At 44.2% G+C, this 26,929-nt stretch overlaps 2 protein-coding genes across 6 annotated transcripts in view; one reads left to right on the top strand and one right to left on the bottom strand.

Annotated features, from left to right (window-relative positions):
• Positions 1-1,412: 1,412 nt before the first annotated feature.
• On the bottom strand, positions 1,413-3,120 carry PTRH2 (peptidyl-tRNA hydrolase 2). 3 transcript variants are annotated; one of them, XM_069873788.1, is made up of 2 exons: positions 3,052-3,120; positions 1,413-2,058 (listed from the first exon to the last, which is right to left on the bottom strand). In XM_069873788.1, the coding sequence occupies exon 2, from the start codon at positions 2,037-2,039 to the stop codon at positions 1,539-1,541; it is 501 nt and encodes a 166-aa protein (XP_069729889.1). In that variant the 5' UTR covers positions 2,040-2,058; positions 3,052-3,120; the 3' UTR covers positions 1,413-1,538. The 3 variants fall into 3 exon arrangements, with proteins under 3 accessions (XP_069729889.1, XP_069729891.1, XP_069729888.1); XM_069873790.1 differs by having other exon boundaries at positions 1,413-2,054; positions 3,052-3,103; XM_069873787.1 differs by lacking the exon at positions 3,052-3,120 and adding an exon at positions 2,540-2,650.
• Positions 3,121-3,216: 96 nt separating this feature from the next.
• VMP1 (vacuole membrane protein 1) overlaps positions 3,217-26,929 on the top strand; it is a 66,674-nt gene continuing 42,961 nt past the window's right edge. The window contains exons 1-5 of one of the 3 annotated variants that reach the window (XM_069873783.1): positions 3,217-3,239; positions 11,210-11,311; positions 13,489-13,624; positions 15,933-16,023; positions 17,950-18,060. In XM_069873783.1, the coding sequence (XP_069729884.1) occupies positions 11,236-11,311; positions 13,489-13,624; positions 15,933-16,023; positions 17,950-18,060 (414 nt within the window). In that variant the 5' untranslated portion in view covers positions 3,217-3,239; positions 11,210-11,235. Of the gene's footprint in view, positions 3,240-6,856; positions 7,012-11,209; positions 11,312-13,488; positions 13,684-15,932; positions 16,024-17,949; positions 18,061-26,929 lie in introns of those variants that run through there. The other 2 variants (XM_069873782.1, XM_069873785.1) reach the window with 2 other exon arrangements.

Here is a 26,929-nt window from a genome sequence, read left to right as displayed (position 1 = left end):
ATAGCACTTTTTAATAGCTGGCTGCATCGCGGCCAACTGCAGCGTATTTGACCGGACGGTAGGTTAGGAGTGTAGTAGGGCGTGTCAGTTCAATTGAGATCATGTTCTAGGTATGTAAGTTGCCTTAAATATATTTAGCTTCAAATAAAATTGACTTAAATGTTTCTCTATGAATACTGTCATATTTGAGCATAACAAGTGTTACAGCACCGGCTGTAGTTGAGATAGCTATAGATGCTTCTGTGTCAGATTCCAGCTCCACGGTTGAATTCCCTTCTTGCTCGTTCCCGTGATTCGAGTTGCACTGTGAGATCAGGCCAGCGCTGCACCGTGTGGGTCTGGAGTGGTGGGAGTAGGCACTGAGGGGGCTTAACCTGCCCCGGGCTTGGGGGCTTTGCTTTGAAACACTGTCCAACAAAGCCTGCAGGAAGCAGCATCCTCCTTTTGGAAACAGGAGGTTGTGGTATAAAAGCTTCTCCCTTCTCTCTGTTACAGAGAGGGAGAGTCAGAGAGCTTGAATTGTAAGTTGGACTGATGGAGATGAATTTTGCTGTTCTGTTTTACAACATCAATACTCCATAAATACTCAACTGGAAGCCAGGGCTGAGAGGCTGAGAAAAAAATGCGCTCTGCGTGGGAGCTGCCACAAACCAGCTTTGTTACAAAACAATCCACCTCCCAAGAGGTGCAGGGACTGTGCCTTTTCCAGGGGAGCTGCGAGGGTAGGGGGGGCCCTGAGCCATGAGCAGCCTGCTCTAAACCCTGTTGAGTACCTGAGTGCTCCCTTAAACCCCCCCGGACCTGTTAACGCCAAGGAAACCAGGATTTGAGCGTCCAGCACGCTGTTCGTAGGCAGGGTCCCTCCCTACACCTTAGCTAAGCAGAGCAGGCTCGGCTGCCTGTGGCTTCCTGCAAGCGCAGCCACCACGCAGACGTGTGCAGAAGGAAACAGGGCTTGCAGCTTCTCCCCAGAGTCCTCCTGGGCTCTGAGGTCGGGCTGCAAAGCCTGTTTGGTCTCATACCGCGCTATTGCATCAGCCTCTCTACAAACTGTTGGTGCAGGAAGTCGCCTGGGCCCGTCGGGATGAGGCAACTTAACTGCCCCGGCACTGCTCTTTTCTGACTTACAGAACATCTTTCTTCAGCAAACCCTCCCAGCAGGCCCAGGGGGAACCTGTCACTTTTAACACATAGAACAAGCTTACTTGAACACTTCCATTCAGCTAGTAAAGCAGACAAAAGTGCAAAATCCTCAATCAACTGTGCACGTCTTAAATGTACTGGTTTTTTTTTTTGTGGGTGGGAAAATTCTGCCAGCTCCGCTTTCCTCAGCTCCACTGCGCCCAGTGGTTTTTTTTCCTGCTTTGGAACACGATACAGAAGCCAGAGAAATGGCATTAAACTGATAAATCTACATCTTTTACAAAAACTGGTCTCTTTATTTATACTGAGAAAACACATGGAAAAATCCTAGAACTCGGGTTCTTCCTTTCGCTGCTAGGAAGCACCAGTGCATTCATATTTCTTTGGTTCCCGGTTTAGTAGAGTTTCAGGTGACCAGAAACTTTGTCTACCACCTCAGCTGGTCCTGGTCCAATGCCAAGGACCGTCTTGGACCCGGGTGCTATCTGGGTACGACCCGCATCTTGTATCAAGCTCACGGTCAGTCCAAGCTGTTTGGCCTCAGCCAGGAGCTGGATCAGAGTCTCTTCATCTGGAGCTTTCAGGACCACTTTAGGCTGCCCGCAGTACTCCCACTGCTTCAGCAGATCAGGATTTCTCCTTTGAACTTGCTTGTAGGCGGAAACAGCGGCGTGGGAACACTGTGCCGCCACTTTCCCCTTCCCCATCTTCAGATCGTTGCGGACGACCAGCACCATCTTGAACTCCCCGGACTCGCCCAGGACTTCGGCTTTGCTCCCCGGGCTGGTGGCTTTGGGCTGCCTCAGAAACCTGCTGCGCACGCCCCAGCCCAGGCACACGCCGCAGGCAACGCTCGCGATGATGCTGAGGAGCCCGGGTTTGGAGAGATAATCCATGATGGAGGGTGGAGCCTGGCTGGGAAAGGGAGGGAAAGACAGCATTTATTCAAGCATTGGCTGTGAAAGGGGGGGAAGGAATCATAGAATCACAGAATAACCAGGTTGGAAAAGACCCACTGGATCATCGAGTCCAACCATTCCTATCAGACACTAACCCATATCCCTCAGCGCCTCATCCACCTGTCCCTTAAACCCCTCCAGGGAAGGTGACTCAATCGCCTCCCTGGGCAGCCTCTGCCAGGGACCAATGACCCTTTCCATGAAAAATCTTTTCCTAATATTCAGCCTGACCCTCCCCTGGTGGAGCTTGAGGCCATTCCCTCTCGTCCTGTCCCCTGTCACTGGGGAGAAGAGCCCAGCTCCCTCCTCTCCACAACCTCCTTTCAGGTAGTTGGAGAGAGCAATGAGGTCTCCCCTCAGCCTCCTCTTCTCCAGGCTAAAAAAAACCCTCTTTCCTTCAGCCGTTCCTCATCAGGCCTGTTCTCCAGCCCCCTCACCAGCTTCGTTGCTCTTCTCTGGACTCGCTCCAGAGCCTCAACATCCTTCTTGTGGTGAGGGGCCCAGAACTGAACCCAGGATTCGAGGAGCGTGTAAGAGTATTCAAGACTATTTATTCGAGCTCTGGCTGTGAAAGGAGAGGGAAAGACAGCATTTATTCGAGCGTTTTTCAGCCTGGGAGGGTGCCCCTGGTTACCTGCAGACAACAATGTTGAGAAAAGCCCCAGTGACCCCATTTTCACGCAGTGGGAAAGGGTGTTCAAGGCCACCTTTCTTGGTGTTTCCTGCCTTCCCAGGGACAGCTTCTGATCCCCAGATCGCCACCGGGAGCGGTGCCCACCCCCCCCGGTTCAGCTTAGAACGCAGAACTACTAGAAAACCGCGAATTATAGGAAAGTTACACAGAGAGGAAGGGCGAAAGGGGGCAGGCTTTAAAGCCAGAACCCCAAAGCCGCTTTAGAGCCCCCGCAGCAGCTCATCCCGGGGGGCGGAGGGGGCGCCGCGTTCAAACCTGTTGGAAGGAGGAGGGGAAACGCGTCTGGCCCGGTCAGAGGGGGTCTCCTCTCTTCGTCGCCTGGAGGTGACGTCACGCACATTGTGGGCGCGCCGGAAGTGACGCGTCGCCGGCAGGCGGGAGGGCGGGTCCCGGCTGCACTTCCGGGTTGGCGCGGGCCCCGCGGAGCCGCCGGCGCCGAGAGGGTGAGTGAGGGTTGAGGCCGCTCGGGCCCGGTCGGTGGGGTCCGAGCGAAGGCCTCGGGGTCCGAGCGGCTCGGAAGAGCCGCTCGGACCCCGAGGCCTTCGCTCGGACCCCGAGGTCCTCGCTCGGACCCCGCCAACCGGGCCCCGGCGGCCCGCGGGGCCGGTGGCGCGGGGAAGGCCTGAGTTGTCTGCTTTGAGCTGCAGATACAACGTTTCCTCAGGGTTCTCTGCTTGCGAACAAGTGCCTGGCTTGGTTTAGTCAGTCCTAAGGGTTGAGCGCTCGAGGTGGAGTGAGTGAGATTGCTCCTTGGTGTTTTCCAGCGCGTGTGTTTTATTTGAGCAGCTTTTGGTGCTTTTTTCCTGTTGGGATTTCTGCTATTTTCAGGTTTTTTTCCAACCTCTTTGACTGTGTGGCTCTGTGATTCCATAAGAGCAACGAAGCTGGGGAAGGGGCTGGAGAACAGGCCTTGTGAGGAGCGGCTGAGAGAGCTGGGGGTGTTTAGCCTGGAGAAGAGGAGGCTGAGGGGAGACCTCATTGCTCTCTCCAACTCCCTGAAAGGAGGTTGTGGAGAGGAGGGAGCTGGGCTCTTCTCCCCAGTGACAGGGGACAGGACGAGAGGGAATGGCCTCAAGCTCCACCAGGGGAGGTTCAAGCTGGACGTTAGGAAAAAATTTTTCATGGAAAGGGTCATTGGTCCCTGGCAGAGGCTGCCCAGGGAGGGGGTTGAGTCACCTTCCTTGGAGGGGTTTAAGGGACGGGTGGATGAGGCGCTGAGGGACATGGGTTAGTGATTGATGGGAATGGTTGGGCTTGATGATCTGGTGGTTCTCTTCCAACCTGGTGATTCTATGAATTGTGTGAACTCTCTTTCAACCCATTCTTTCTGCAGCGTGGGATGGGCTTGTCTTTATTCCATATTAGTCACAAGTGAGGCTGTATTGGTGGCATCTTCCTGCGTTTTCAGGTGAGACTTTGAACAAGCCACATTTCCAGCTGTGCAGTGGGAGGCGAGCGCTGCTCGTTAATGTGAGTTCACCTTCTTGTCCCACTTAACAGCTGAAGTCAGTGGCGCTTGTAATTTCTGTAGGAGAGGATGGGAGGAGACTCAGTAGCTTTCAGGTGGGCAGCAGCAGTGGGGAAGTCTAGTGTACTCTTAGCTGAAACACCTGTGCTATTTTCCACTTTAAAGCTTTTTTCCTGTGGTTGTCTTTGGATGTCATAACTGTTTCTGACTGCATCTTGTGACTAGCTCTCCTTTGAATGTTCAGTGTAATTAGTGCATATTTTGAGATTTCCTCATTTCTTAATGAGCTTTGGTGTTAAAATGAAACAAAAAGCTGATGTGTATAGGACTAGGCCAGTTTTTCTGTTGTAATAGGGATGGGAAAGATATTATTATCTGCAAGTTAAAACTTTAACTTTTGTACTTGAGGAGAAGCATGAGTTGGAAGGACTTTGCTGCTGCATGAGAACAAAGGGCACGGGCTTGAGGTTGTTGCAACACTGAGCTTTTTGCATTCCTGCAGCAGGTTTGGGCCATAGTTGTGGGGCAGCCCCTGGCTGGTTTTGGTGCTGTGCTGTCCAGGTGGACCCAGGAGACAGTAAGACGGGAGGCAGGCAGGTGTTCAAGGCGTTTCACACTTGTTGAAAGAACGTTCTTCGTCTCTTGCTCTCTTACAAAACTCAGAACTGGCCTCTGTGGTTCCTTGTGTACAGACATTGTGTTCTCGTGGAATGGCCCAGGCAGCTGTAGTGTGACCTGAACTGGTTCCAGTTAGAGACTGCTAATGTCTGCAAAAAGCAGCAGTCATAGAATTTGTCATTTCAGGAGGCTGTTTCAGCTCCTGTTTTCTGTAGGGTTTGTTAGGTGCTTCTGTTCATTCTCTCCCAGCTGTGCTGCATCTCCTCTGCAGCAGAAGTGCTCTGGGTATTATGGCTGGGCAGGTTCAAGCGTGGTCTTTTGGGGAAACTCTCCACCAGCTGCTGGAAGAATTGGAGGTGGTGACTCTTAAGGCTGCATTTGTACTCTTCTTTTTCTAACTCTTTGTTCATTCTTGGTCACATTTTTGCAGGCCTTTTTTGTGCGGGATGTGTTAACATCTTGTGACAATTCCCGTGACCTTTCTTTCCTCTGTGCCTTTTGGAAGCAAGGGGAGGCTGACGGCGGAGAGCTTGACTGCTGCGGGCTTGATTACCACCTTCAGAGCTCAGAACGCAGCTGAGGGCTGAGCCAAACATCTTGCAGAGAGTTATAATATGTGCGTGGATTTCTGTACAGTCCTCTGGAGCTGAAGATGTGACATACACTGTGCCTGTTTGTTCACCTGAATATTAAGTCATGGTCTTTTTTCCCAGTGCTGCATGGCCCTTCTCTCTGAAGCTTTTGACTCTGCTTTTACCAGTCTTTCCAAGTCGTCGTTTTGGGGGAAGAGGCCTCTAGGGCACATGTGAGGTGCCCTCCCTGCATGGTTGTGGTGGCTCTGGTCAATGCCGTGCTGGAACTTTTCACGGGGTCCCTGCGTGAGAGAGACCATAAAGAGCTGTATGTTGTAATGGGGTCTCAATTAAATCTGGGCTTGGGGAACTGAGGTTATCATAGCGGCGAGCAGGCACGCTGCCGAGGTCCCTGTGATCGCCTCGGGTGACCCTCTCAGCAGCACATTTCACCCTCTCTGACCTTGCAAGTGTTTCCTCAGCAGCTGGTTGCGTACAGTCCCAGGCAGGAGTGGAGCAGTCTGGTTTTGTGAGCTGGGATCTGCACCCCACGCTTGCTGCCTGCTGCCAGCCTTGAGAGCACAGGCTCGGTCCGCGATCAGTGTTGTAGCTCGAGGTGCTGCCCTGCTGACATTCACCTTCCCAGTTATTTCCTTTCTTTTATTTAAATATCTCTTTTTTTTTGGCAAGAGATCACTGCAAAGACCCACACAATGTGAATTTTGTCTTTCCTACCGTCTTCCATGCCTTGTCATCTATATTTTGTGTAATGACTCTGCTGTATTCCTATAGCACCCGAATATACTGCTGGATGTATGCAGGCAACCATCCGCGTTCGTGTTTCACCTCCAAACAGCTTGGAGAACACAGTTTGTGTGTGACCTTAGCCACAGGGACAGAACTTTCAGTAACTGCAAAAGAAAATGTGTGGCATCCCTGCACCTCGTGCTGCGATGTTGCTAAATCATTCTTTCCTAGAAATGTCAGAAGTCTTTTTGGAAAAATGGAAGTTTTAACTCTAAATCGTAAGATGGCTTTTTTTCAAAATGGTGTTTGGCTGGGAATTGGAAAATAGGTCTGGTGTACCGAGGCGTAACCCACAAAGTGGAGGCTTGTGGTCTTTAGCTCAATTACTTTTCCTTTGAGGGATTAAACTATTTTAGTTAGAAAAACATTTTTAGTATGGCAATAAATGCATTCCTATCAAAGTAACCTGTTATAGCAAACTCTGTGGAGATTTTGAACGCCTTTCAGATGTGTCCTAATTTATTTTAATTGAATGCTTCCCATGAGGGTTAAAGCACTGGAAAATAATCGAGTGGTTACTTTTTCTATTTTCCGTTGTCTTTAGGAAAGTTATTAACCTTCAGGTGAAGGGAGCGTGTCAGTTTTGTCACATGCTGAACAGCTTTACCTTACGCTGCAGGGATAGAGGTTTGGAAGAGTAGTTGCTTTGGTCTTGAATGTCTGCAGAGCTGAGGACGTAGTTGTCTGTTCCACTGGCGTCCAGTACAGAAGAGGTAGTGAAGAGGGACACAGCTGTACGGAGCTGGAAGGGTATGTAAAGTTCTACTTCGAGAGCCATCTCCTCCTTTATCTGAGGGTGTTTGTGTGCCAGGCAGGCTTTGACTTTTGAGGGAGAGTGCTTCCCAAACTGCTACTTTGCCAAGAAACTGTTAACTTAGCGATTTACACGGGGAGTATGGAGACTGTTTGATGACCAAACCAAAACCCATCTTACAGGTGCGTAACGCTGTCTAGTGCGATTGCTTATCCACCAGTGAAAGTCGTAGTCTTTTGTTCTCTGTATTCTAATTGAGGAACAGAGGTGTGGGCAGTGAGGAAGTAATGGTTATCAGAAAAGTTGAGGAGAAAGAAGCACCGGATACCAGTGGGGTTGGAGCTTGTGGGTTAAAATGCAAGAATGGACAAAAGGCTGAGAATGGCGTGTGGCTAAGGGGGCTTGGAGAGAGCATCAGCAGTGTGGTCTGAGCTATAAATCCAGGTCTAGCAGTGTGTGAGAAATAACTTTGGTGGAGACCAAAGTTGGTTGGTGTTCTAGGGTTTCATCAAGTAAGAAATGGTGAGACTTAGTGATTCAAACAATGTCTGGGAAAGCAGTGAGATCATTAAAACAATTTGACAGCTTCCTTGTTCTTGCATGCTGGAAAGAAGTCCTCGAAAAAATCCTTAGTACGGAACGTGAGTCCACATTCTGCTCGTCCAGGTGAGAATGCAAGCACGCAGCTGCGTTGTCTTAAACTGTTTGCTTTTGCGTAAGTGCACCCAATGCTTGGGTGCTTCAGCAGCCTCCCCAGGGCTTCAAACAGAAGACACTTTTGTCCCTTTCTCCAGTTACAGAGTGTAGAGATCACAGTGCCTGATTTTGTGGTGTTCTCATGCTCTAATAGCTTGCTCTGCTTTGTCTCACTTACATTGAAGCGCCAGTCACAGTTACCACAAGCCCTTTTTGTTGAGCAATTTACAGTTTGACTACAATAATTGTCTTTTTATACTTAATGCTATGGATTGCACTAAAGCTGAATGGTGTATTGTGGGGTATTTGTTCAGCCCTACAAAGAAGCGCTTGTGTGAGCACAGCTCTAACAAATGATCTAACCAACTCTGATACAAAAACTGTTCAAAGTTGTTTTTCTCACTCTTTTAAATAGTTTATCTTTTCTTTTGCTGGTAACTACTCAATTTATTAGGCAAACTTATTTTTAGATGGGGACTCTGCTTTTTCAGCATTCATGAGAAGTGAAGTTCTGTTTAGCAGATGGAAGTTAATTTCCTGTGGTTGAGCGCTCACGGATTTGGTGGAGGTTTGAGGATGTGGTCTCTTATTGAATGATAACTCCATTTTGGGTTAGACTCCCACTCCAATTAATCTCCATGGGGGGACATTAGTGCAGGACTAGTGGTTCTAATAGGTGTCAAACAGCAGCAGGTTGGAGAGCTGAGCCTTCTGGATGCACATCCTCTACTTCTGTACACTAAGGTCCTTTAAGTCTAATTAAACTTAAACCAAGGAGTTTCTTCTGAAATTCTAAAAAGTTTCTGAATTGCAGCCTATTTGGACTTGCCATGTTATAGGTATCAAATCTTCTAGTGACCGTGTCCTTAAACACAAGGTTTTAGAGGTTTTCTGTAGCATGGTTGAACTTTAAGACCTTGTTAACAAGTATTCGTCCTACAGAAGTGCGCGAGAGGATTATTTATCTGCTCTGCTGTAAACGGGGACTTGTGTACTTGAGGTAGCGTTATGCAAAGCTGATCCCAGATTAGTGCCGTTCCAAGCAGACAGGGTAAAACTGGCTCTGTGGGCTGAGCTTGTGAAAGCTGGAATGCGGACGTAACAATGCACCTGAGATTCCCAGAGACTGGGGATTTTTATGTGCCGGTAAGACGTTTAATGGATTGCAGTGGAATTCAGTTCACAGAGGGGGAGTGTTGTGCACAGCCTGGATTTTAGCTTCAAACACGGGGAGCAGTTTGTATCATAGTAAATTAACTTTCTTGAAATGTAATTAAGCAGAGACCAAAGCAGTTGAGACTTCAGTTTTGAAGGCTAGATTTGCATAAGGAAAAAAGATGGATTTCAAAATGAGGAACATGCAGCTTCCACTTTTTTTTGCTTTATATGTTTGTTATATTTAAGCCAACAAAATGTGACTGAAGTTCCCTAAACCAGAGCCTTTTTAGTCTGGCTGTGTGCGGAACGGCTGTGATAACTTTTGCTTCCTATGCAGCTTTCTGTGCACATCAGGCTTCCTAACTGGGGATGCTCAGTTTAAATTAAATAATCCCCTCTGCAGCTTGAGCTTTGTTTGTGTAAAAGTGTGTAAGATACATATGTGTGTATATAAGCTGATATTGTGTACATATACAGGTAGGTATTTATACACATGAAAAACAAGAGCACCACCAGCAAGTGCTGTCAGTAGAAACAGAACACTCCACCACCTGCAGGGGCTTGCTGTCCTCATGAAATTAGGAGATGGCTGAACATTTGATCCTTGTGTCGCCATAGCAACCGGCCAGTTATCCTCAATTAAGTACTGGTGTGAGTCCTTTGACTTCCAGAGTGTTAGGCTGCAATAAAACCCATGTGAGAGAGGTTCGTGTTTCTCTGGTGTTTGACTGGCAGTTCAGAGCAAACCTCTGGCTGCGAGTGGTGGCAGAGCAGAGCTGTAGGGCGCTCGCTGCAGCAGGTCAAGCCTCTGTTCTCCTTGGCTGACTGCGGAACCCTTCAGCGTTCTTCAGAAGCAAACTCTTGCGAGGCTGTTTTATTCATTTTCACGGTGGTTTGGGTGTTCCTGGGGCCCAAGTTTCAATGAATAAAAACTGTAATGTGAGAGATGAGTTTCTGTAGGCTTGTTTAATTAGTCAGATTTCTATTTCTGCGCATTTAATTTCAGGGAGGAGGTGTTGGAGGGAGGGCTCCTTCCCGAGACCTCGACGCTTTTGCCTATTGGATATAATGTTATTCTGCCTAGCAATTTTATCCATATTGCATGTGATGCATGGAGCTTGTACCAGTTTAGAAGAACATCTGTCTAAAACTGACTTGTAAAACCCTGGAAATATTTGACAAACACAGTATTTTGTAATCTTTTAACATTTTCATTTAAAAAAATGATAAAATAATAGCTGTCTGAATCAAAGGGGCAATCTCCCTTCTGTTTACCAAACCTGAGTTGCTGCTTGGCTCTTAAGCTGGACATAAATTGAAGGGGGAGTATTTTTTCTGTAAAACTTTAATTTCCTCCACTAGGCAGCTTTATATAACCTGTCGTTTCAATATTGGACAAGGATTTTTTTTCCAACAAAAGCAGCATACCAAAACCTATCATCTTTGCTTACAGGGAGAAATGTAATGAAAATAAAATGCTTTAGCTTCATGGGACTCTTTTTCCAAACTGAAATTCCAGGAACTGTTGTAAGATTCAAGAGAAGGATTTTTAAAGCAAGGAGCCTGGCTGGCTACTTTCTTCGTATTTGGTTGCACAAGAACTGTCAGATGTTTGGGTTTGTTTTTTAAGGGCGGGGGTGGGGGGGAAAGGAAGCTCTTGCAACATTCTGATTTACACTGGCTTCCAATTCCTGCTCTATTGACTCTCCTGAATAAGGAAAACTACAGCTGTTCTGCGCTTTTGAAGGCCGATTTCACTCAAGAGAGGAGAAGCTAGCAGACAGAATGTGCACTTCTCAAAAGAGCTCTTCTCCAGCGAAGAGTTTTCTGCTTTAGAGATTGTGCAAAACACGAGATGCAGTTCTGTATCTTAGTTACCATACTGAGGGCTGTTTTTCAGGCTGTGACGGTTTTGAGATCTGCTTTTATACTGAATACCTGGAAGCTTAGTGCCAGAAGAGACACTTACTAATATGAGAATTGAGTACTAAGCACCTCTTGCTCAGGATTGAACTGAGATTTGTGTGGAGCTCTGCTGCTTCTGGAGCCCAAACAGTGGCTGATGAGTGGAAGGGGTTGTTTAACAAGCTTTTGTTCTGCTGTTGGAAGTGAGGGAGTTTTGTCATTTAAGTGAAAAATTCAGATTTCTGTAGGTGGAAATGTTTTAATCTTTGTCATTGTAGGAATTGAAGCACTTTTTAATAGTGTAATGCAGGATAACTGTGATTTGGATTCAGAGAACTGCTGGATGTTTGCCTGTATCCTTTGACTAAGGAGCAAACGAAGTCTTCATAACCAGGAACAAAGGAGTTATGCTTTTTGTTTTTGTTCTGCTCTTAGATCCCCATACGTGACTGATCTATGAAATGGCAGAGAATGGAACAGATTGTGACCAGAGACGCATAGGAATGATCAAAGAACAGCACAATGGAAGCTTTACAGGTAGGTGAAAAACAACTTAATGCTCTCCGTTGATCGGCTTGGTGTGCAAAACAGCCAGGGCAGCACTGAGAATGAATTCATATAGATGCACTTTGTGCCCAGGTAATGTGCGGGGCCTCAATGCCTGAATCAATTTTGGTGTCTTCGGTCATTTCTAAATCTGAAGTCTAGAGAATTTATACATTGTAAAGCCACAGAATAGTTTTATGCTGTGTGTTTCTGTTTGATTTTCTCATAGACTCTTCTATCTCTCTAAAGTTCTTATTCTGTATTCACTCATATGAGCCCTGTGAAGCTGACTGGGGTACCAGCACAAGAGGGGCTGCAGCAGGATGGAGCTGAAAAACCAAACTGTGTTGGCAAATACTTGGCTGTAGAATTCAGGCTGTACAGTCCCGCCCTTTGGCACTGAAAAGTTAGTACTTGGTAAAAAAAATCTGTTTTACTCTGGGAGAAATCCACTTAATAGTCTCCTAAATTCTAGCTTTCCTATTGACATTTAGCTTCACTTTAATTTATCGGTTGCAGTGATAAATTACTGACAGAACAGTTAATTACTTCATCTCCTGCCTCGACTCTGCTTTTCCTACTGGTATGTCTGAAGCAGGCACAGGCTGATATTTGGGACTCATGAAAAATAACCTGGGAATGTGTCATTAAGAGCCTTGTGTCACTGAATTATCTGTGCTCTGTAGCACAGCATATAAATTATAATCATCTTAGTTTGTTTCCTGTCAGCTTTGAGTGTGCCAGTTCCATATTTAATGAAGTTTTGTAACCAAGTGATTTCTCAAGTTGTGTGCGGTCTTGCACCATTGTCTGTTAGGACCTTTACTAAAAACAAAGTCATAAAAAACCGAGGGTGAAGAATTTTTATTAGACGTATTAAGTGCAAAAATAGAGAATAGAAATTCTTGAAGCAGTGAATGTGGCAAAATTTGAAGAACAACTGTATGTGTGAATGCATGGAACAAATCAAAGGCTTTTACTTAAAGGCTTAAATCATTCTGTAACTCTGAGGGAATGTGGATGTTATCCCATGTTTGCCATTGTAGGATTTCTGTTAGTTCATCTAAAGCAACCGATGCTTCCAGCTAAAGAGCACAAAATGAAATGGGCTCTGTGACTAACAAGGTATGCGATTTCTATGTAAATATTAGCATCTGATAAGGCAGCATGTTTCAATTACTGAAATAAGGCTGAAATAATACATCTTGGGTTACAATATGCTGGGGATTCAGATGAGATTAACGTTTTCAATGCTACAGCCTTTTACAAATTTAAGCCTTACAAATATTATTGCAATGCTTTAAATGTATGCAAACCAGAATACGTAAGTTTTGACTTTGTGCAGTAAGTGATGTTTAAACAAGTTTGGTGTCTGAATGCAGGAGTTATTTTTTGTGTATCTTGTCCATTGTTTTGTGATATTATTTTTGCTCTTATTTCACTATTTCAGAATTCATTTTCTGTAACAGTTTGAAAATTACTGCTGCTCATTAGTTTGATGACTTTTGAGGTGTTGAGCTCTGCATTGTAACCAACTGCAGTTAAAAGCAACCAAGTGTATGATGTCAGTCCAGGGAAGGACTATGATATAAAGGCAGATCCCTGGGAGCGCTCGCTGTCTGGTGGCTCCTTTCGGAGAGGCTGAGCAGTGTGAGAAGCCTTTACCATAGCCTGAGGAGTCTGCCCAGGAGGGTAGATGCTATTATCTGGTTACACGGTGACTGGGTATATAAAGAGCACGTGTAATTCAATCTAGTTCGATCGGAGAAGTCTGAGAATAGCTTTGGAAGAGAACCAAATTCGAAAGTTCAAAGTGAAATGTGGTCTCTGTAGTGGATGATGGAGTCACATTTGACCCAATACGTTACCTGACTTTTAACTAGTGGCACAGTAACTTGTATAAAGATCAACAGGTACGCCAGACATTTTGCTCCCTGGGCCAGTGAGATTCTTGAATAGTTGTCAGATACATCGAGGAAAAAAGCCACCTTATTTCCCTTGCTGAAGGTCACCTGATTTCTTGATGCCCTTGGAGCAAATGGTTTGAGATGACTGGGTGCTCACATTTGCTTCCTATCAAATGAAAAAAACCTAGTTGGTATATTTTTGGGTGGAATAGCATCCGAACTGCCAGTGTTCTTACATTTCTGTTGTTTTTTCATTTGCAGATTCCTCTTTGTTGAGTGAACGGAGGCGAAGGGACCGAGAAGGGAGGTCAAATATTGTCCTCTGGAGACAACCGCTTGTTACCTTGCAGTATTTTTTCCTGGAAACCCTAATAAACTTGAAGGAATGGACCATAAAGTAAAGATCATTTCTTTAACTACTACTAAGCATTTTGGGGAAACTCATGCTCAGATTCAGTAGGTCCTGCTGACATCTCGCTTCCCCTGATGATTCACAACTTTAAAATCCTTCTTTCAGAAAACATATTTATTTTTGTACCTTAAAGGTGGTTGCTGGAACATTCCACACTTCTAGCTAGGCCTTCTGCCTAAATACAGTAACGAGTCAGTGGAAGAAAATTGTCAACTTCCATTCTGAAGAGTTAAATATTCCAGTTTGAAGGAGTGTGACAGTGCTTAGGAATCCTTAAGGCAAGAGATATTGTACTTGTGACTGCAGTGTTAAGTACTTATCTATTAATGTATGTGTTAATATTGTTGAATGATGTTCAGATAGTTCAGCAAGGGCAGAGTTCAGGATTACATGGAACTTGCAGCGATGTTTATGATGTTATAAAGAGGACTTTGATTCTGTGGTCCCTTCCACAGGAGGAAACGGTTTGTTAAAGCACTTTCCCTAAGAATTATTTACACGCTTTTGTTCCAGTCATTAAATTTGTGAGTAGCAGTCCTAATATCCCCTACTGCTGCTAAAATGCGCTGCTGTTTCTTAATGCACTAGGCTTGAGAGGGTTTGGAGTGCCAGAAGGCAAATGTGAGTAAAATTGGCAACTGAAAAAGCCAAGAGAAGCAGCCATTCATTGCTTGTGTTGGTAGCTGAGATCTCTTGTGTTTGGGATTGAGTTTACAATTGTTTTCCCAGTCAGGAGACAGGATCTAATGTCACCTTGTGTGCTTCCAGCTATTGGACTGCTCCTTTGCAGAGCGAGCAGAGGTTGGTGATAATGGGCTGCATTCATTGACCCTTCTGGGCTAGGTTTGAGGTCCACTGTGAGAAATTTCTGTTTCCCATTTTGATCTTTTGAAATGATCTGTATGAAAAATACCAAGTTAACGTAGTGTAGTTTTGATCCCCTTTTGCAGCACCCCCCTTCCCAGTACAACCCCCAAACCTACTCGTTTTATTGTGCACATTCTTTCAACTGCCATTGGGAATTGGTTTTTTTGACAACTGTTTTATCAAGTCTTACATTGCCATTTCTCACAACCTCTAAGTGTTTATTTAAATTCAGCAGAAATAGCATTTGAGGTCTTATTTTACGCTGACTATTATGTGACTTTGTAGCTGTGAAGTTACATTACAAATGGCACTTAGATCCTCTGTTGTGGAGCATATTTATGCTGTCCAGCAGTAGCATGACAATATCTTTGCAGAAAATAACGCTATTATAAGCTATTGAGACCTTAGATTGACTCTTAATGATCTCCTATGTTCCACTTGAGTAAATGGTGATTTAAGTTGTGACAATCACTTGAAAATCCAGTTATACTGATACAAGCAGCACAAATTAATTTAAAATTAAAGGAAAGTTAGAGTGATTTTTTTCTACTTGCTTAATGTGAATCATTTGTGATTGTTTTCCTGTATTACGCATCTCTATCTTTTCTCCTTGTCTAAATAGATAAGTTACATTCATAGTTTGTTATTTCGTGCCTGAGATTTTTAAGTGATGCTAGCACTTGCTTTTTTATATCAGAAGGTGTATAATAGTGTTTCCCAGAAAAGAATAAATGTATTTGCTAATCTACCATGTGTGGCCACATACACGTCAAGCAAAATGGACGTGTAAAACTAAACGGAATCAAAAGTAATTTGGTATCGAACTACAATAGGAAAGTGTTTTTCTCCCCTTACTGTAGTAGCTTCCTAATGCTTCATAATTAGCTAACAATGTATTTATTAAACTTTGAGCTGTTACGAGAGATTTTAATTTCAATAGCTCAGGGTAACCAAAGTAGTGTGAAGATTTGTTCCTGTCACCGTCACCCACCAGCACACAGTTTGAAATTAGCCCTTTTATTCCACCCGCAGCTCATCCTGTGCCCAGAGCCAGAGCCTGTTTTGTACTTGGCTTAACCATGGAAGTTGTGATGGCCCTGTGCTTGACACTGTCTTGGCTGCAGAAGCTGAGTATTTGGTTTCAGATTGTGTTTGTTTTCAGACAATTACTTTGTTTTTCTTTATTTAAAAAAAAATGCATGGCTGAACTTAATCTCACTTGACAGTGACGCAGAGATTCTTCCAGAAAGAATAAAGGCTCCCCAGATATTTTCCTGGGAGGTTTATGCTTTTATAACAGCAAACTTTTCAGCTTCCATTGTCCCCACTGGCTACATCCACGCAGACCCAGTCTACAGGGAAAACTAAACTACTTTGAAATGCATGCTGAATACTGAAAAACCCTAATTGCCATTTGTCTTTTAAGATTGTGGCATCGGCGAAGTATCTTGGTGTCTTTTTTACTGATGCTTGCAGTGCTTACAGCTACGTATTACATTGAAGGCACACATCAACAGGTATGAGGTTTTCCACTCAGTTTCCTTAGTGACTAATGCTTCCTCTCCCTGTGCTAAAGTAGATGTACTGGGAATTGAATGGGGTCTTCAGGACGTTGAGGTGTATCTTTTAATTCCTGCTCACTAAGGATATTGGTTTCTCATGTCATGACTCCTCAGTTTTGTGTGGCTGAGCTGTGTTTTAGAGATGTGGAATGATCTCCTGTATCCTTGATCTATTCTATTGCATCTGTAGGTGCTCCGCTTCTCACCTCTTCCTGAATCAGCAAACCTTGGATGCTGCAGCACTCCTTCACGTCTGCTGCTAACAAACTTTTAGTTAGTAGTGGTGTGAGCTCTTGAGGTGTAATTTAAACTGAGTCATGGTAGAACTTCGTGGTTCCTGGGAAATGTTTCTTCTTCTGCCAAGGAAGGGTCTCCTGACCCTATCCCCATGCTAGGATAGACAGAAAATGGTTTAATGGATTAAATCCATTTGAGATGCTCCTTATACCCCCATTGTTTTAAAATGATTGTTTTAAAGACTTCTTTCTGCTTTGTAGTACATGAACACTAATGCTTTTGTATCACTTGAAGTGTAAGCCGTTACTTAAGCATAAGGTGACGGTGATATTTACACCTTTCCTGTCCCCATTTCTCCTTGAGTTTCAGATCTTCCCTGAGGGCTGCAGCCCTTTTAAACCCTGCAGAGCATTTCCTTGTGCAGCTGAATCACTTTTAAACCCTGCAGAGCATTTCCTTGTGCAGCTGAATCACCTTACCCCTCTGAAATCAGCAGGTTCCTGCTTTCAGAGACCTTCCTCACCTCCATACTGCTGTGGCATGTCACTGGCTGCCAGAGGGACACTCAGCTCTGGAACCAGGAGTCCTGGCTTCTCAGAGCGGGTCTTGAAATCCAGTGAAAAGAGCTGCTTCAGCTCATCACAGTCTCGCTCACTGAATCCCGTGCTTGAAACCCAAGCACTTTAGTTGGTAGGTGATAAATTGGTGGCCTATTTCTGATGGACAAATACCTGCTCCATTAACAACTGCCCTAGTTGGTGGCCTTGTCAGCGTGAAGGCCAGAGCCTGGTGCACTCAGCATTTGCCACTAGATGGTGTGGAGAGCTTCCATCCAGAGCCCGGAGCTGTCTGTTCTAGGGGATCTGAGTCTTCTGCCAACAGATATCTGTCCATCCTCCCTTCCTGAACTCCATGTCCTGCTAATGCCTCTGCCTATTTCTGTGAACCATCAATGTGTACCAGAGTATGTATAAAATGGCATCTCTTCTTGGGCTGTGGTACGGGGAAATCGATAGCCGGGCTCATCCTCTAGTATTGCTCTCACAGCAGCTAGAGGGAGATCCTGCTTCCCTTTTTGTGTACCCAGCTGGATTTATGTCCAGAATTTGCTGTTACTTTCCCATATCCCTTCACTTGTGTGTAACACGCAACCAACACTTCAATCTTTTCTTAAAAGTAACAAACCTGGCTACTCACTGGTCCAAGATAAAACATTCAGCAGAGTAACAGAGTGCAGCTAATTCTGTTTCTTTATTTAATCTGTTCAGGCAATTTCCTGAGTTGTCTGCTTGCTCCTTGGGCTCCAGTAGACGCTGCTGGCTGCTCACTCTCACACCTAATATGCCAGTTCTGGATTTCAGCCCCCTGCTATCCAACCTGAATTCTTCACTTGTCTCTTTGGAAACTTGCTGATTCTGAAGTACATGGGTTTTCTTTTTCAAAGGGCACTGGTTTTTGTCTGTGCTGTAACTAATAAATTGCAAATAGCAGTATCTAGGATACTTCTGTCTAGGAAACAGTATCTAGGAGTATCTTCAGTTACTGTAATCCAATTAACTATTTGTGTTTGTACCTTTAACTTTCTCCCCTAAGAGATATCCCCATTCTTGTTTTTTTTTGTCTTCTGTGACTTTTCTTTTTCAGTATGTGCGGTATATGGAGAAAAAGTTCTTCTGGTGTGCCTACTGGGTAGGATTAGGCATTCTGTCCTCTGTTGGACTTGGAACGGGTCTCCACACCTTTCTGCTCTATTTGGTAAGGATATTTCCATACCATGTCCTTTCTGAATTAAGTATTTTAATTGTTGCATGCCTTTAAAACTGTAGATAAAGGCTAATCTGTAAGTACTAGATGTTGAATACTTCTGAAGGAAGGGAAATGCTTAGTGTAATGCTTCTGTGGTCTAGTGAATGCTGTTTGTATTTCACACTCTGTAACCTTGTGTTCTAGTTTGCATGCTATGTTTGTCAAACTGTAGGTATTGGCCTGCTGTTAATCCTCACTTTGAAACGACGAGTCAAAATCTGCAGTGCTTTATCCTCTAATTTCCTAAGTTAAATGAAACAGTTTCTAGTGTGGGAAGTTCAAATATTTCAATTTAAAATTTTCCAGCATGCTTGTTCTTTTAGTAGCTTTAAATGATCATTTTTCTAGCTGAAAACACTGCAACAGGCAGCTGTTTGAAAGTTCAGTCCCTATTAGTTTTGCTTTGGAAATAATAGCAAGAAAAATGTTTGTCTCTAAGCTAAAATACATTTTTTCAGAAGAACAGATAGTATGATGTTGTTTATCTCAGCTTAGCTAGGAAAGTTAGGGAAATGTTTGGGCGCGTTTTGCTTTTGGCCATTGGATTTAGTTCCTTGTTTATGAAACCACTGCCCTGGATTTAAGAAAAGGATTTATGGCCACAGAATAATTAAAACCAGTTTATGCAGCAAATGTCATCTTGTATTTGGAACGATTACAGATGTTTACTTTCAGAACTGCTATAATCATTAACTATAACACAGAAAACAGCACAAGAAACGTGAAACTCGTGCTTTTTCACACAACAGGACAATACCTGTTAGATTAAACAGCATCTCTAAGGGCTGCATTTGCAGCAGTCTTACACTTAGTCTTGGTGTAGCTTCTCTCCTAAAGCCTGTGGAGGCAGAAAATACAGGAGAAAGGAAATTATTGCTAAACAGAAGCAAGTTTATGCATGCATAGCCTTCTAGCCAAAAATATTGCTGTTGGTCTAAATGATTGGAAATGGAAATCCAGTAAAGCTGATGACCAGTGTCTAAACATTTTTATGTAACACTGGATAGTGCTTAGACAGCTGTGAATTGACAGTGTTAGATCCTCCAGACGTGCGGAGACGACGCTGTTAATGGCTTAGAGACGGTAAGACACGTGGGCTGGGCAGGGGGAAAATCAATCACGATCGTCAGTCCCGAACCGAGGTGCTCTGTCTCGCTGGGGAGGCAAAGCAGCATCGAGTGATGCTGGAGCCAAGTTCACAAACTGGCTTTCTGTCAGCCTATGGTGGGAGGGAAAATGCAGCGGGATGGGATCATCAGCTGTTCGGCAGGACAGAGAGGAAGGGAAAGGAAAGCAATTCCAGATTTGCTCCAGAGATTAATTAGTCTTGATTTAAATCACCAAGTAGGAAACAGTTTAAATGATAGATATGAATGTTGGTCTGCTTTTTATGTATTTTTTAAGCTATCAACCAGTGAGAGTCTATTTAAGGTTTCTAACTAAAGAGTATATGTATTTAGACAGTCTTCTTGAAGCAATTTGGAGAACTTACCATACAATTCCCATTCCTCATTTTCACACGTGTCAGAAATCAAGTAAATAAGAAATATTACACACCATTTCTAAACTGTATTTGAAAGTGAGTAGTGTTTCTTTGCTGTACATCAATTTGAGACCTGATAGCAAGAGTGCTGTTATTTTATCCCCATGTCCACTCCAATTTGATTTTGTCACATAAAGAAGTCTTCATAAGAGAGCACCACTTTTTTTTCTAAAAAAAAGGTGGAATTAATTCACCTTTCTTTTACTCTGTATTTAAAAATCCAGATGTTTAAATAGTTCTCGATTACTGTAATAGAAAACAAATTAATTTTCATAACATATCACTTAAGTTTTCCTGTGAGGTGTGTGAACGTAGTGGATATATTTAGGTCATGACCTGAGCTGACATTAATGTATACAAAATATAACTTCTCTATTGATTTATCAATATAATTTATGGTGGATATACAGGAGGTGAACAGCCTTCCACAGAGTGCAGGGAGGTGCATCGCTTAGGAAAGGAAATTTAATTTAATTCTGTTAGTGAAGCTATTTATTGCAGACATAGCAAAGGTATTTGGAATGTAAGAGGCAAGGTTTTATGTAACTTTGTTAGGAGAGGGAATATCAGACAAAATAAATCGCATTGAGTAATTAGAAAGTGGTTGTAAAATGTAATAAAACTATACCATCAACATCTAATATGTGACAATACAGGAGAAATACTTGTTTGCTTTACATCTGTAAGGCAGATATGGATGTTCCTTTTGCATTGAGGAAATTCTATAAAGGGCAGGGAGTGTAGGAAGGAAGAGAAGCAAAGATTCATTTTCCTCTTTTCTCCTGTGCAAGATTTAGTTACTAGCATGGACTGTAAGTTTAGGACAACTGCACCTTCTCGGCACGTAACGCTTGCCTGGACCCTGAACAGTCCATAATTTGGTGGCTTGTCCCTGGCTTTGCAGCCACCAGATGGCAGTGGGAGTGTGACAACAGGAGCGGATTGCCTGGACAGTGTTGCCATCTTAAGTACCTGAACTGTTAATATTCTTGTCAATACAGCTCTATCAGCAATATCTGGGTGCGATACGCTATCAGGGCGGTAACACGCTCCTTTCAGCCTGCACCTGCTGTGTGAGGGCACGTGGAGTACTAACTTTAGACTGCTGGTACAACTTTTAAGGCTAAATTATTTCAGACTACTATTCTGGATTTAACCCATCTAAAACCAATAAATTAGGAGCTTTATCTTTCCAAAGGAGGAGTTTTAAACTAACTTGTTTTGTTAGTCGTGCAGCAGTTGCCTCTAAAAGTAGAAATACAGTAAGTTAAGTGGGGAACTCATTATAATAGCTTTTACATTAATGTATATCCACTTTCCACGTTCCATATACTTCAGTTACAGTTCCTTATTGTGGTAAACCTTATTCTTCTATTGATTCAAAGAAATGAAAAGTTACAAAGCAGCACATCCTCTTCTGCTTTAGCGCCTGGATTCGCTGGCAGTAGAGAATAGACTCAGTAAGTGTTTTAAAATTGCTCGTAATTAATTGCTCCTTTATTGCTGTATGTACAGCGAGATTGTTGGGAATGCAATTACACACTTGGAGAACAATGCTCTTGGGCCCACCCATGTGCTGCTGGGCTCTTGTTGATGCTTGCAGTATTGTCTCTGCCACTGAGGGCCGACCGGTAGGAATTGATGGCATGTCAGCACCTGTTGCTGCAGCACGGCTGAACCTCCTCTGCTGGGACACAGGTGCATCTGTTTTAATTATAGCCCTCTGCTTACTGCCTGCAACTTTCCACATCAAACTGTTCATAAAAGCTGCCTGTTAGCTGGGCAAATCATAGGAGGAGTTATGCAATAGATGCAGTATATGAATGACTCTGGATGCTTTCTTTCCCTGGCGTGGTGAGCTGTTTTTCCAGTGTTGAAAACTGGCATTTGTTTGGATTCTTCAGAACATCTCTCACCAGCTGCTTTTAGGAGCAGCGTGAATTCAAGTGCCAGCAGTGATCCTGGGATTAGCTGAGAAGAGAGAACTTGGAAACAGTTCGATTTGGGTTTTAAAATCTAGAGCAGTCTCAATTTTAGGGGTTGTTCCTGCCCCCGATTAATAGCAGTTCACATACGATTCAGATTTAATCGATCACCAGCAAATTCTTGGTACATACATCTCAGTGTAGGAGGGGAAAGGTCAATTTTATTAGGTTCATAATAGGCTTCTTGGAGCACCTGCCCTATAAGGCCAGGCTGAGAGCGTTGGGGTTGTTCAGCCTGGAGAAGAGAAGGGTCCAGGGAGACCTTAGAGCAGCTTTCAGTCCTGAAAGGGGCTCCAGGAAACTTGGGGAGGGGCTTTTTATCAGGCAGTGCAGGGATAGTACGAGGCGAATGGTTTTAAGCTGAAAGAGGGGAGATTGAGATTAGATATTAAGAAGAAATGTTTTCCTGGGAGGGTGGGGAGGCCCTGGCCCAGGTTGCCCAGGGAAGTGGTGGCTGCCCCATCCCTGGAGGTGTCCAAGGCCAGGCTGGATGGGGCTTGGAGCCCCTGATCCAGGGGGGAGTGTCCCTGCCCATGGCAGAGGTGGAACTGGATGGGCTTTAAGGTCCCTTCCACCCCAAACCATTCTATGATTAAGGAGCTTCCTGCATATTGTAAAGGGCCTGAGCATTGTCGCTGTATGGATTCCTAGTTTAATGCTGCTTCTGTAGTCGTAGCTGGCAGTAAATCTAAAAATTTGACATGGCTTTTTGGGAAATGGTTCTTGTGCTGCAAATTGGCACCGAGCTAAGGGCTGGCACAGAGCAGGTCTCCAACGCAGAAGTAGGGAAGCAGGCCACTCTTCCAAGAATCCTTTTTATTCTGACACTTTCAAAACAAGTCTGCTGGCTTATGTTCGTAAAGTCCATTAAAGATTTTACACAATTCTTTAAAAACAACACTTTAAAAATAGTAATTGTGATATGGTTCTGTAGGAAATAAAACTGTCATGATTAACGACTATACTGCTTTTAGCAGCAAACGGCCTTTTTTTCTTAGTCCTGAGATGTTTTCTGTTGGTGATATATTAAAATATAAACTGCATGAATCACCTAATTACCAAAAGAAGGTGACTGAGGGTAGCTCGTCAGGAATTTCTTGTGTTTGTACATCTTGGAGAGGTCTGTTTGCCGTAAAATGAATGGAATGAGGTGCTGGTGGGCAGCGTGGGGGAGGCTCAGAGGAGCGCGGGGTTGGGGTCATGCTGCCCTTGCCATCGTCACCCGATGCCATCGTCTGGTTTCTGCTCAGCGATGGCAAAAGATGCATCCGAGGCAAACTAAATCAGCTTGGAATGAATGCAAAAAGTCTTGCACGAGAAGGAAATAAGGGTCCCCCTGTGTACGGTCTGTTACAGCCTGTGATGGGGGGGGGATGAATGGAAGCAAATTCCTTACAAGTCAAAAGTGCAGAAGGAGCCTTGGCTGTTTGCGTTTGTTTGTATTGTTGTTTCTTAAATATGGATCGCTGCTGCCTTGCTGCTAGAGCCAAGTGGAGCAACTGCTGCAGGAGGGTTTCAGCGGTGGCCGGGCGGTGGGCGCGCGCAGACAGGAAACGCGAGGCACAATAGGAATGTTTGGTGTGCGGAGGTCGCACAAGAGTTCGCTTTTTTATTTTTTCCAGAACTGGGATATGTGGGTTTGTCGCTTAATTCTGACACGGGGTGTTCTGTGGCAGAGTGGGGGAGCGCCTGGCAATGATTTCAGGCCATGAAAAAGAACAGAGAAGGGCAGTTAAAGAGAAGCGAGTTGAAAAGGCAGTGTCCTTATTGACAGTGCAGGCTTGAGAGAGCCCGTTTGAGTTTAGCTGGGCTGCGGGGTTCAGTGTCTCGCTTTTGTTCCGAATCGGTTCCACGCGGTGCCTTTGGCAGGGGGTCACGTTCTGGCCTCCTGAAAGTCTGCAGCTGAAAGGAGTCCTGTTTTGACCCTATCTGAACTGGTTTAGGTTAGTATCTGCAGATTTAAAATCCAGATACCTTGTGCAATAATAAGCCCATGAACTTTAAAAAAATGTTGTCGGTGTAAATAATTAAAAAAACCCCAACAGCTAAATACCCCTCCCCACCCTTTTCCTGCCAGGACTACTGAAAACTTTTTAAAATCAAACTTGTTTCCTTTTCATTATCTGGTTCCAGGAGCTGAGCTAGTGAGGAGATATCATGATAAAATTAGTAAAGTGCTTTTGGAAAAAAAAAAAAAAGCTCACAAAATGGGGCTTACTTTTATAAAATAGAATAATTGGGAAATCTTCAGAGCTTGCTCTGTTTCCTTTCTCTGTTTATTTACTCCTGACTTTAACACAGGAGTGTTTTCAGAGTGATTGTCAGCTCGAGGAGTTTTGCTCTGTCCATGTGGGAGTGTTCAAAATGACTGTGAGCAACCAGAAGGCTGTGGGTTCTGCATGTAAAGGAAAAACTGGGAAACAAAAGCTGAGCCTCCTCACCAGGTGTGAGGGCGCAGCGTCGCTCCCCTTCCCAGCGCTCAATTATTTTTGTGAAGTGAAGTGTTCATTTTTAGTCCATACTGTTCTTCAATTCACATGTCAACTTGCAAGCCTAAAACAAATGAAATAAAAAATGGTTCTGTCAAATATCTGTGCTCAGATTACGGCTATTGGCTTGTTAAGGCAGTTGAAAGAAAAACACATGGTGGGTGCAGAAGACAGAAATGAATTCTAAAGTGATTTGGAACGGATCCTGTTTGTGTGAGGATTGTTTGTGACTCTTACTCTCTCATTTGTTTCCTTCGTGCTTTTAAACCTACTTCCTCCAGCTGCCCTAAGCTTTTTACAATGAACTGAAACATCCTGGATACTTGAATCAACATATAACTTAAAAAAAATGACTTTTGCTAACCACCTCTTGACGGGAACTCCTGCTTACAGCTCACATGGGCTCTGTTCTGCTTGAAACTGCAGCACTGATATTCGTAATGCGCTGATGGACTGGAAGGGTTCAATGAATTAAACTGGATGCTGCTGCCAGATTAGTTGTGTAACCTGGGTGTTTCTTAAATCTTCTGGTGGCTTCCTTGCTGTTAAAAAATCTGAGATTAAAAATGGTATTTTCAAGGAGAAAAGTGTTCGTTTGGAGTGTTAATCCCTTCGAGTACACTCACTGTTGCATGTGTCAGATACCAATAGCTACGTGCAAGGAATAAAAGCAGCATCTCTGGTTCAGGGCAATCCCTTTGTCTGCTGCAGCTCAGTCTGAGAGACCGTGGGCTGAGCCCCAAGCCCCCAGCCTGGTGTGTTAACAGAAATTGAAACTGATGGTGGTTTAAGTCCTGGAAACTACTGAGCAGACACTGCTGGTCCTGCTGTCCTGCTCCAAGGGGGGTAACCTCTGGTGTAGGGGCTGGTGGAGCAGCTGGAAGCAATAACCTCCCATACTGCCCCACCACGAATTGCTGGACCTCGTGAGTCAGAGCCCCAAATGATGTGACTGCAAGTTCCATATACGGCCCCCGGCGCCGCTCAGAGCAGGGCACATCAGAGTCTGGATGGTTTATCTAAGCTGGAACTGTGGCAACAATCAGCTGATGTGAGGCGCCTCCCTCTTTGCGGGACTAGCTGCTTTACTTTGACTTTTCTGAAGTGCGTGAAATACGTCATATTAATAATTAAGCTATTAGTGAGCGTCATGGCCAGCCGGAGTGGTTTGAACTTGCACGAAGCTGAGGAGTTAGTAAGATGACTGGTACACCGTTTTCTTCCTTTCGAGGGTTGATGGACGTTACCTTTTAGATGCTGACGCCTTGTTCTTGTTATCTGCTCTGGACTTCCTCATGACTGGTTCTGTGTCCCGTAACTCTGCTGGGCGGTCACGTTATGCGTTCTCCTCAATTGCTCCCTTGGAGTCTCTGCTCTTTTTTTTTTTTTTCCTGTGCACAGCCTGAACTTTATACTTCTCACATCACTGCTTCCTTGAGCAGGCTGGAAATAATGATGGTGCGAGATGATCTCTAATTGGAGACGTTCAAGCCGATCATCACTACAGCAGCCAGTTTGAATAGATGCTGTGATTTATTCTTCAGAGTGGGTGGCTAGGGAAGGGCAAGGAGAGAAGGCTGATAGATTATTTTTGTCTTCCATCAACAGCAGAGTATGAGCTTGGGTTCTGCCAATTGTGCCTTTCCCTAACATGAGTCTGTTTGCTCCTATAGAAAGTAGTGTGGGCACAGCCTTTTGAAGCATCTTTTTGTCTTACTCCGTAAAGTAGCGATGTGGCCCTGTTATGCATGCAGTGGTACCATGTGCCTGCTCCCTCAGTGGTTCTTGTTCAGTCATATTCGGAGCTTGCAGCTCGTCGTTTGGAATTTCCATCAGCTCTCTGCTGTGGGGCAAGGGTGACCGAAGTGGGAATAGAAACTTGCTAACAGACACATGATTGTAAAATTAATACATCACTTGAAATGTCGTGACAGTCTGCTAAAACTAGCCCTGACCACTTGATGGATGTTTGTGTCACTTGAGGATGCTCTAGGTATGGGATCCTTGATTCTGAGCCCCATTTTACAGCCAGCACTGCATACCAGACATTAAATAAAATCATGAGACGTTTTTATCTTGTAACACAGACAGACAGATGAGATTGATGTATTTACTAGCCATCTCCAGATCAAGCTTTTCCTCCTTAATCACAGAGCAGTTTTCTTTGTGGGTAGTTGTCCACTGCTCTTGAAGATAAAAAAGATGCGGTAACTTGGTGTTACTTTCTTGAGAGGTGTAATGACTTCATAGATAAATATGAGATGAGTCGCAGCCTGGGGCAATGCTTGCAGGATGTTTCCCATGAGAAGCAAGCTTTTGGTTTTCCAATTTATCTTAATCAAATATAACATGACATGTTTCCCCCCTGTGGAAGGGCTGAGTCTTGAACCCAGCGTGAAAAGCAATGTATCCATGGAGGAAAACAGGTGATCTTTAGTGCATTAAATTCAGCAATGAGTTCAGTGTAATATATTTCTTGCTGGCAGACATATCACTTTTCTTTGTGAAATGTTTCTAAATCAGAGACAGTCTAAAATTGTGTCTTCCCTAAAAATAAAAGGTTAAAATTAGATGTAGTGGTTGCTTTGCTGGTATCACTTCAGCAGGATGGCTGTGCTGTGAAGGGGCGTGTGAGAAACCAACACTTGATACAGAGTTTTTTCACAGTTTTATTTGTGTTCACAGTCTAGATGCACAGCATAATTAATAATCTGAAAGTATGATTCATTTTTCATTGCTTATTCAGTCATTTTTCCTGATTGTAAAGATTTTTCTGTTGTGAGAATTGCACATATTGGCAT

Source organism: Phaenicophaeus curvirostris, chromosome 21 (assembly GCF_032191515.1).
Source record: "Phaenicophaeus curvirostris isolate KB17595 chromosome 21, BPBGC_Pcur_1.0, whole genome shotgun sequence".
NCBI classification, from domain to species: Eukaryota; Metazoa; Chordata; class Aves; order Cuculiformes; family Cuculidae; genus Phaenicophaeus; species Phaenicophaeus curvirostris.
This window is presented reverse-complemented; position numbering and strand designations above follow the sequence as displayed.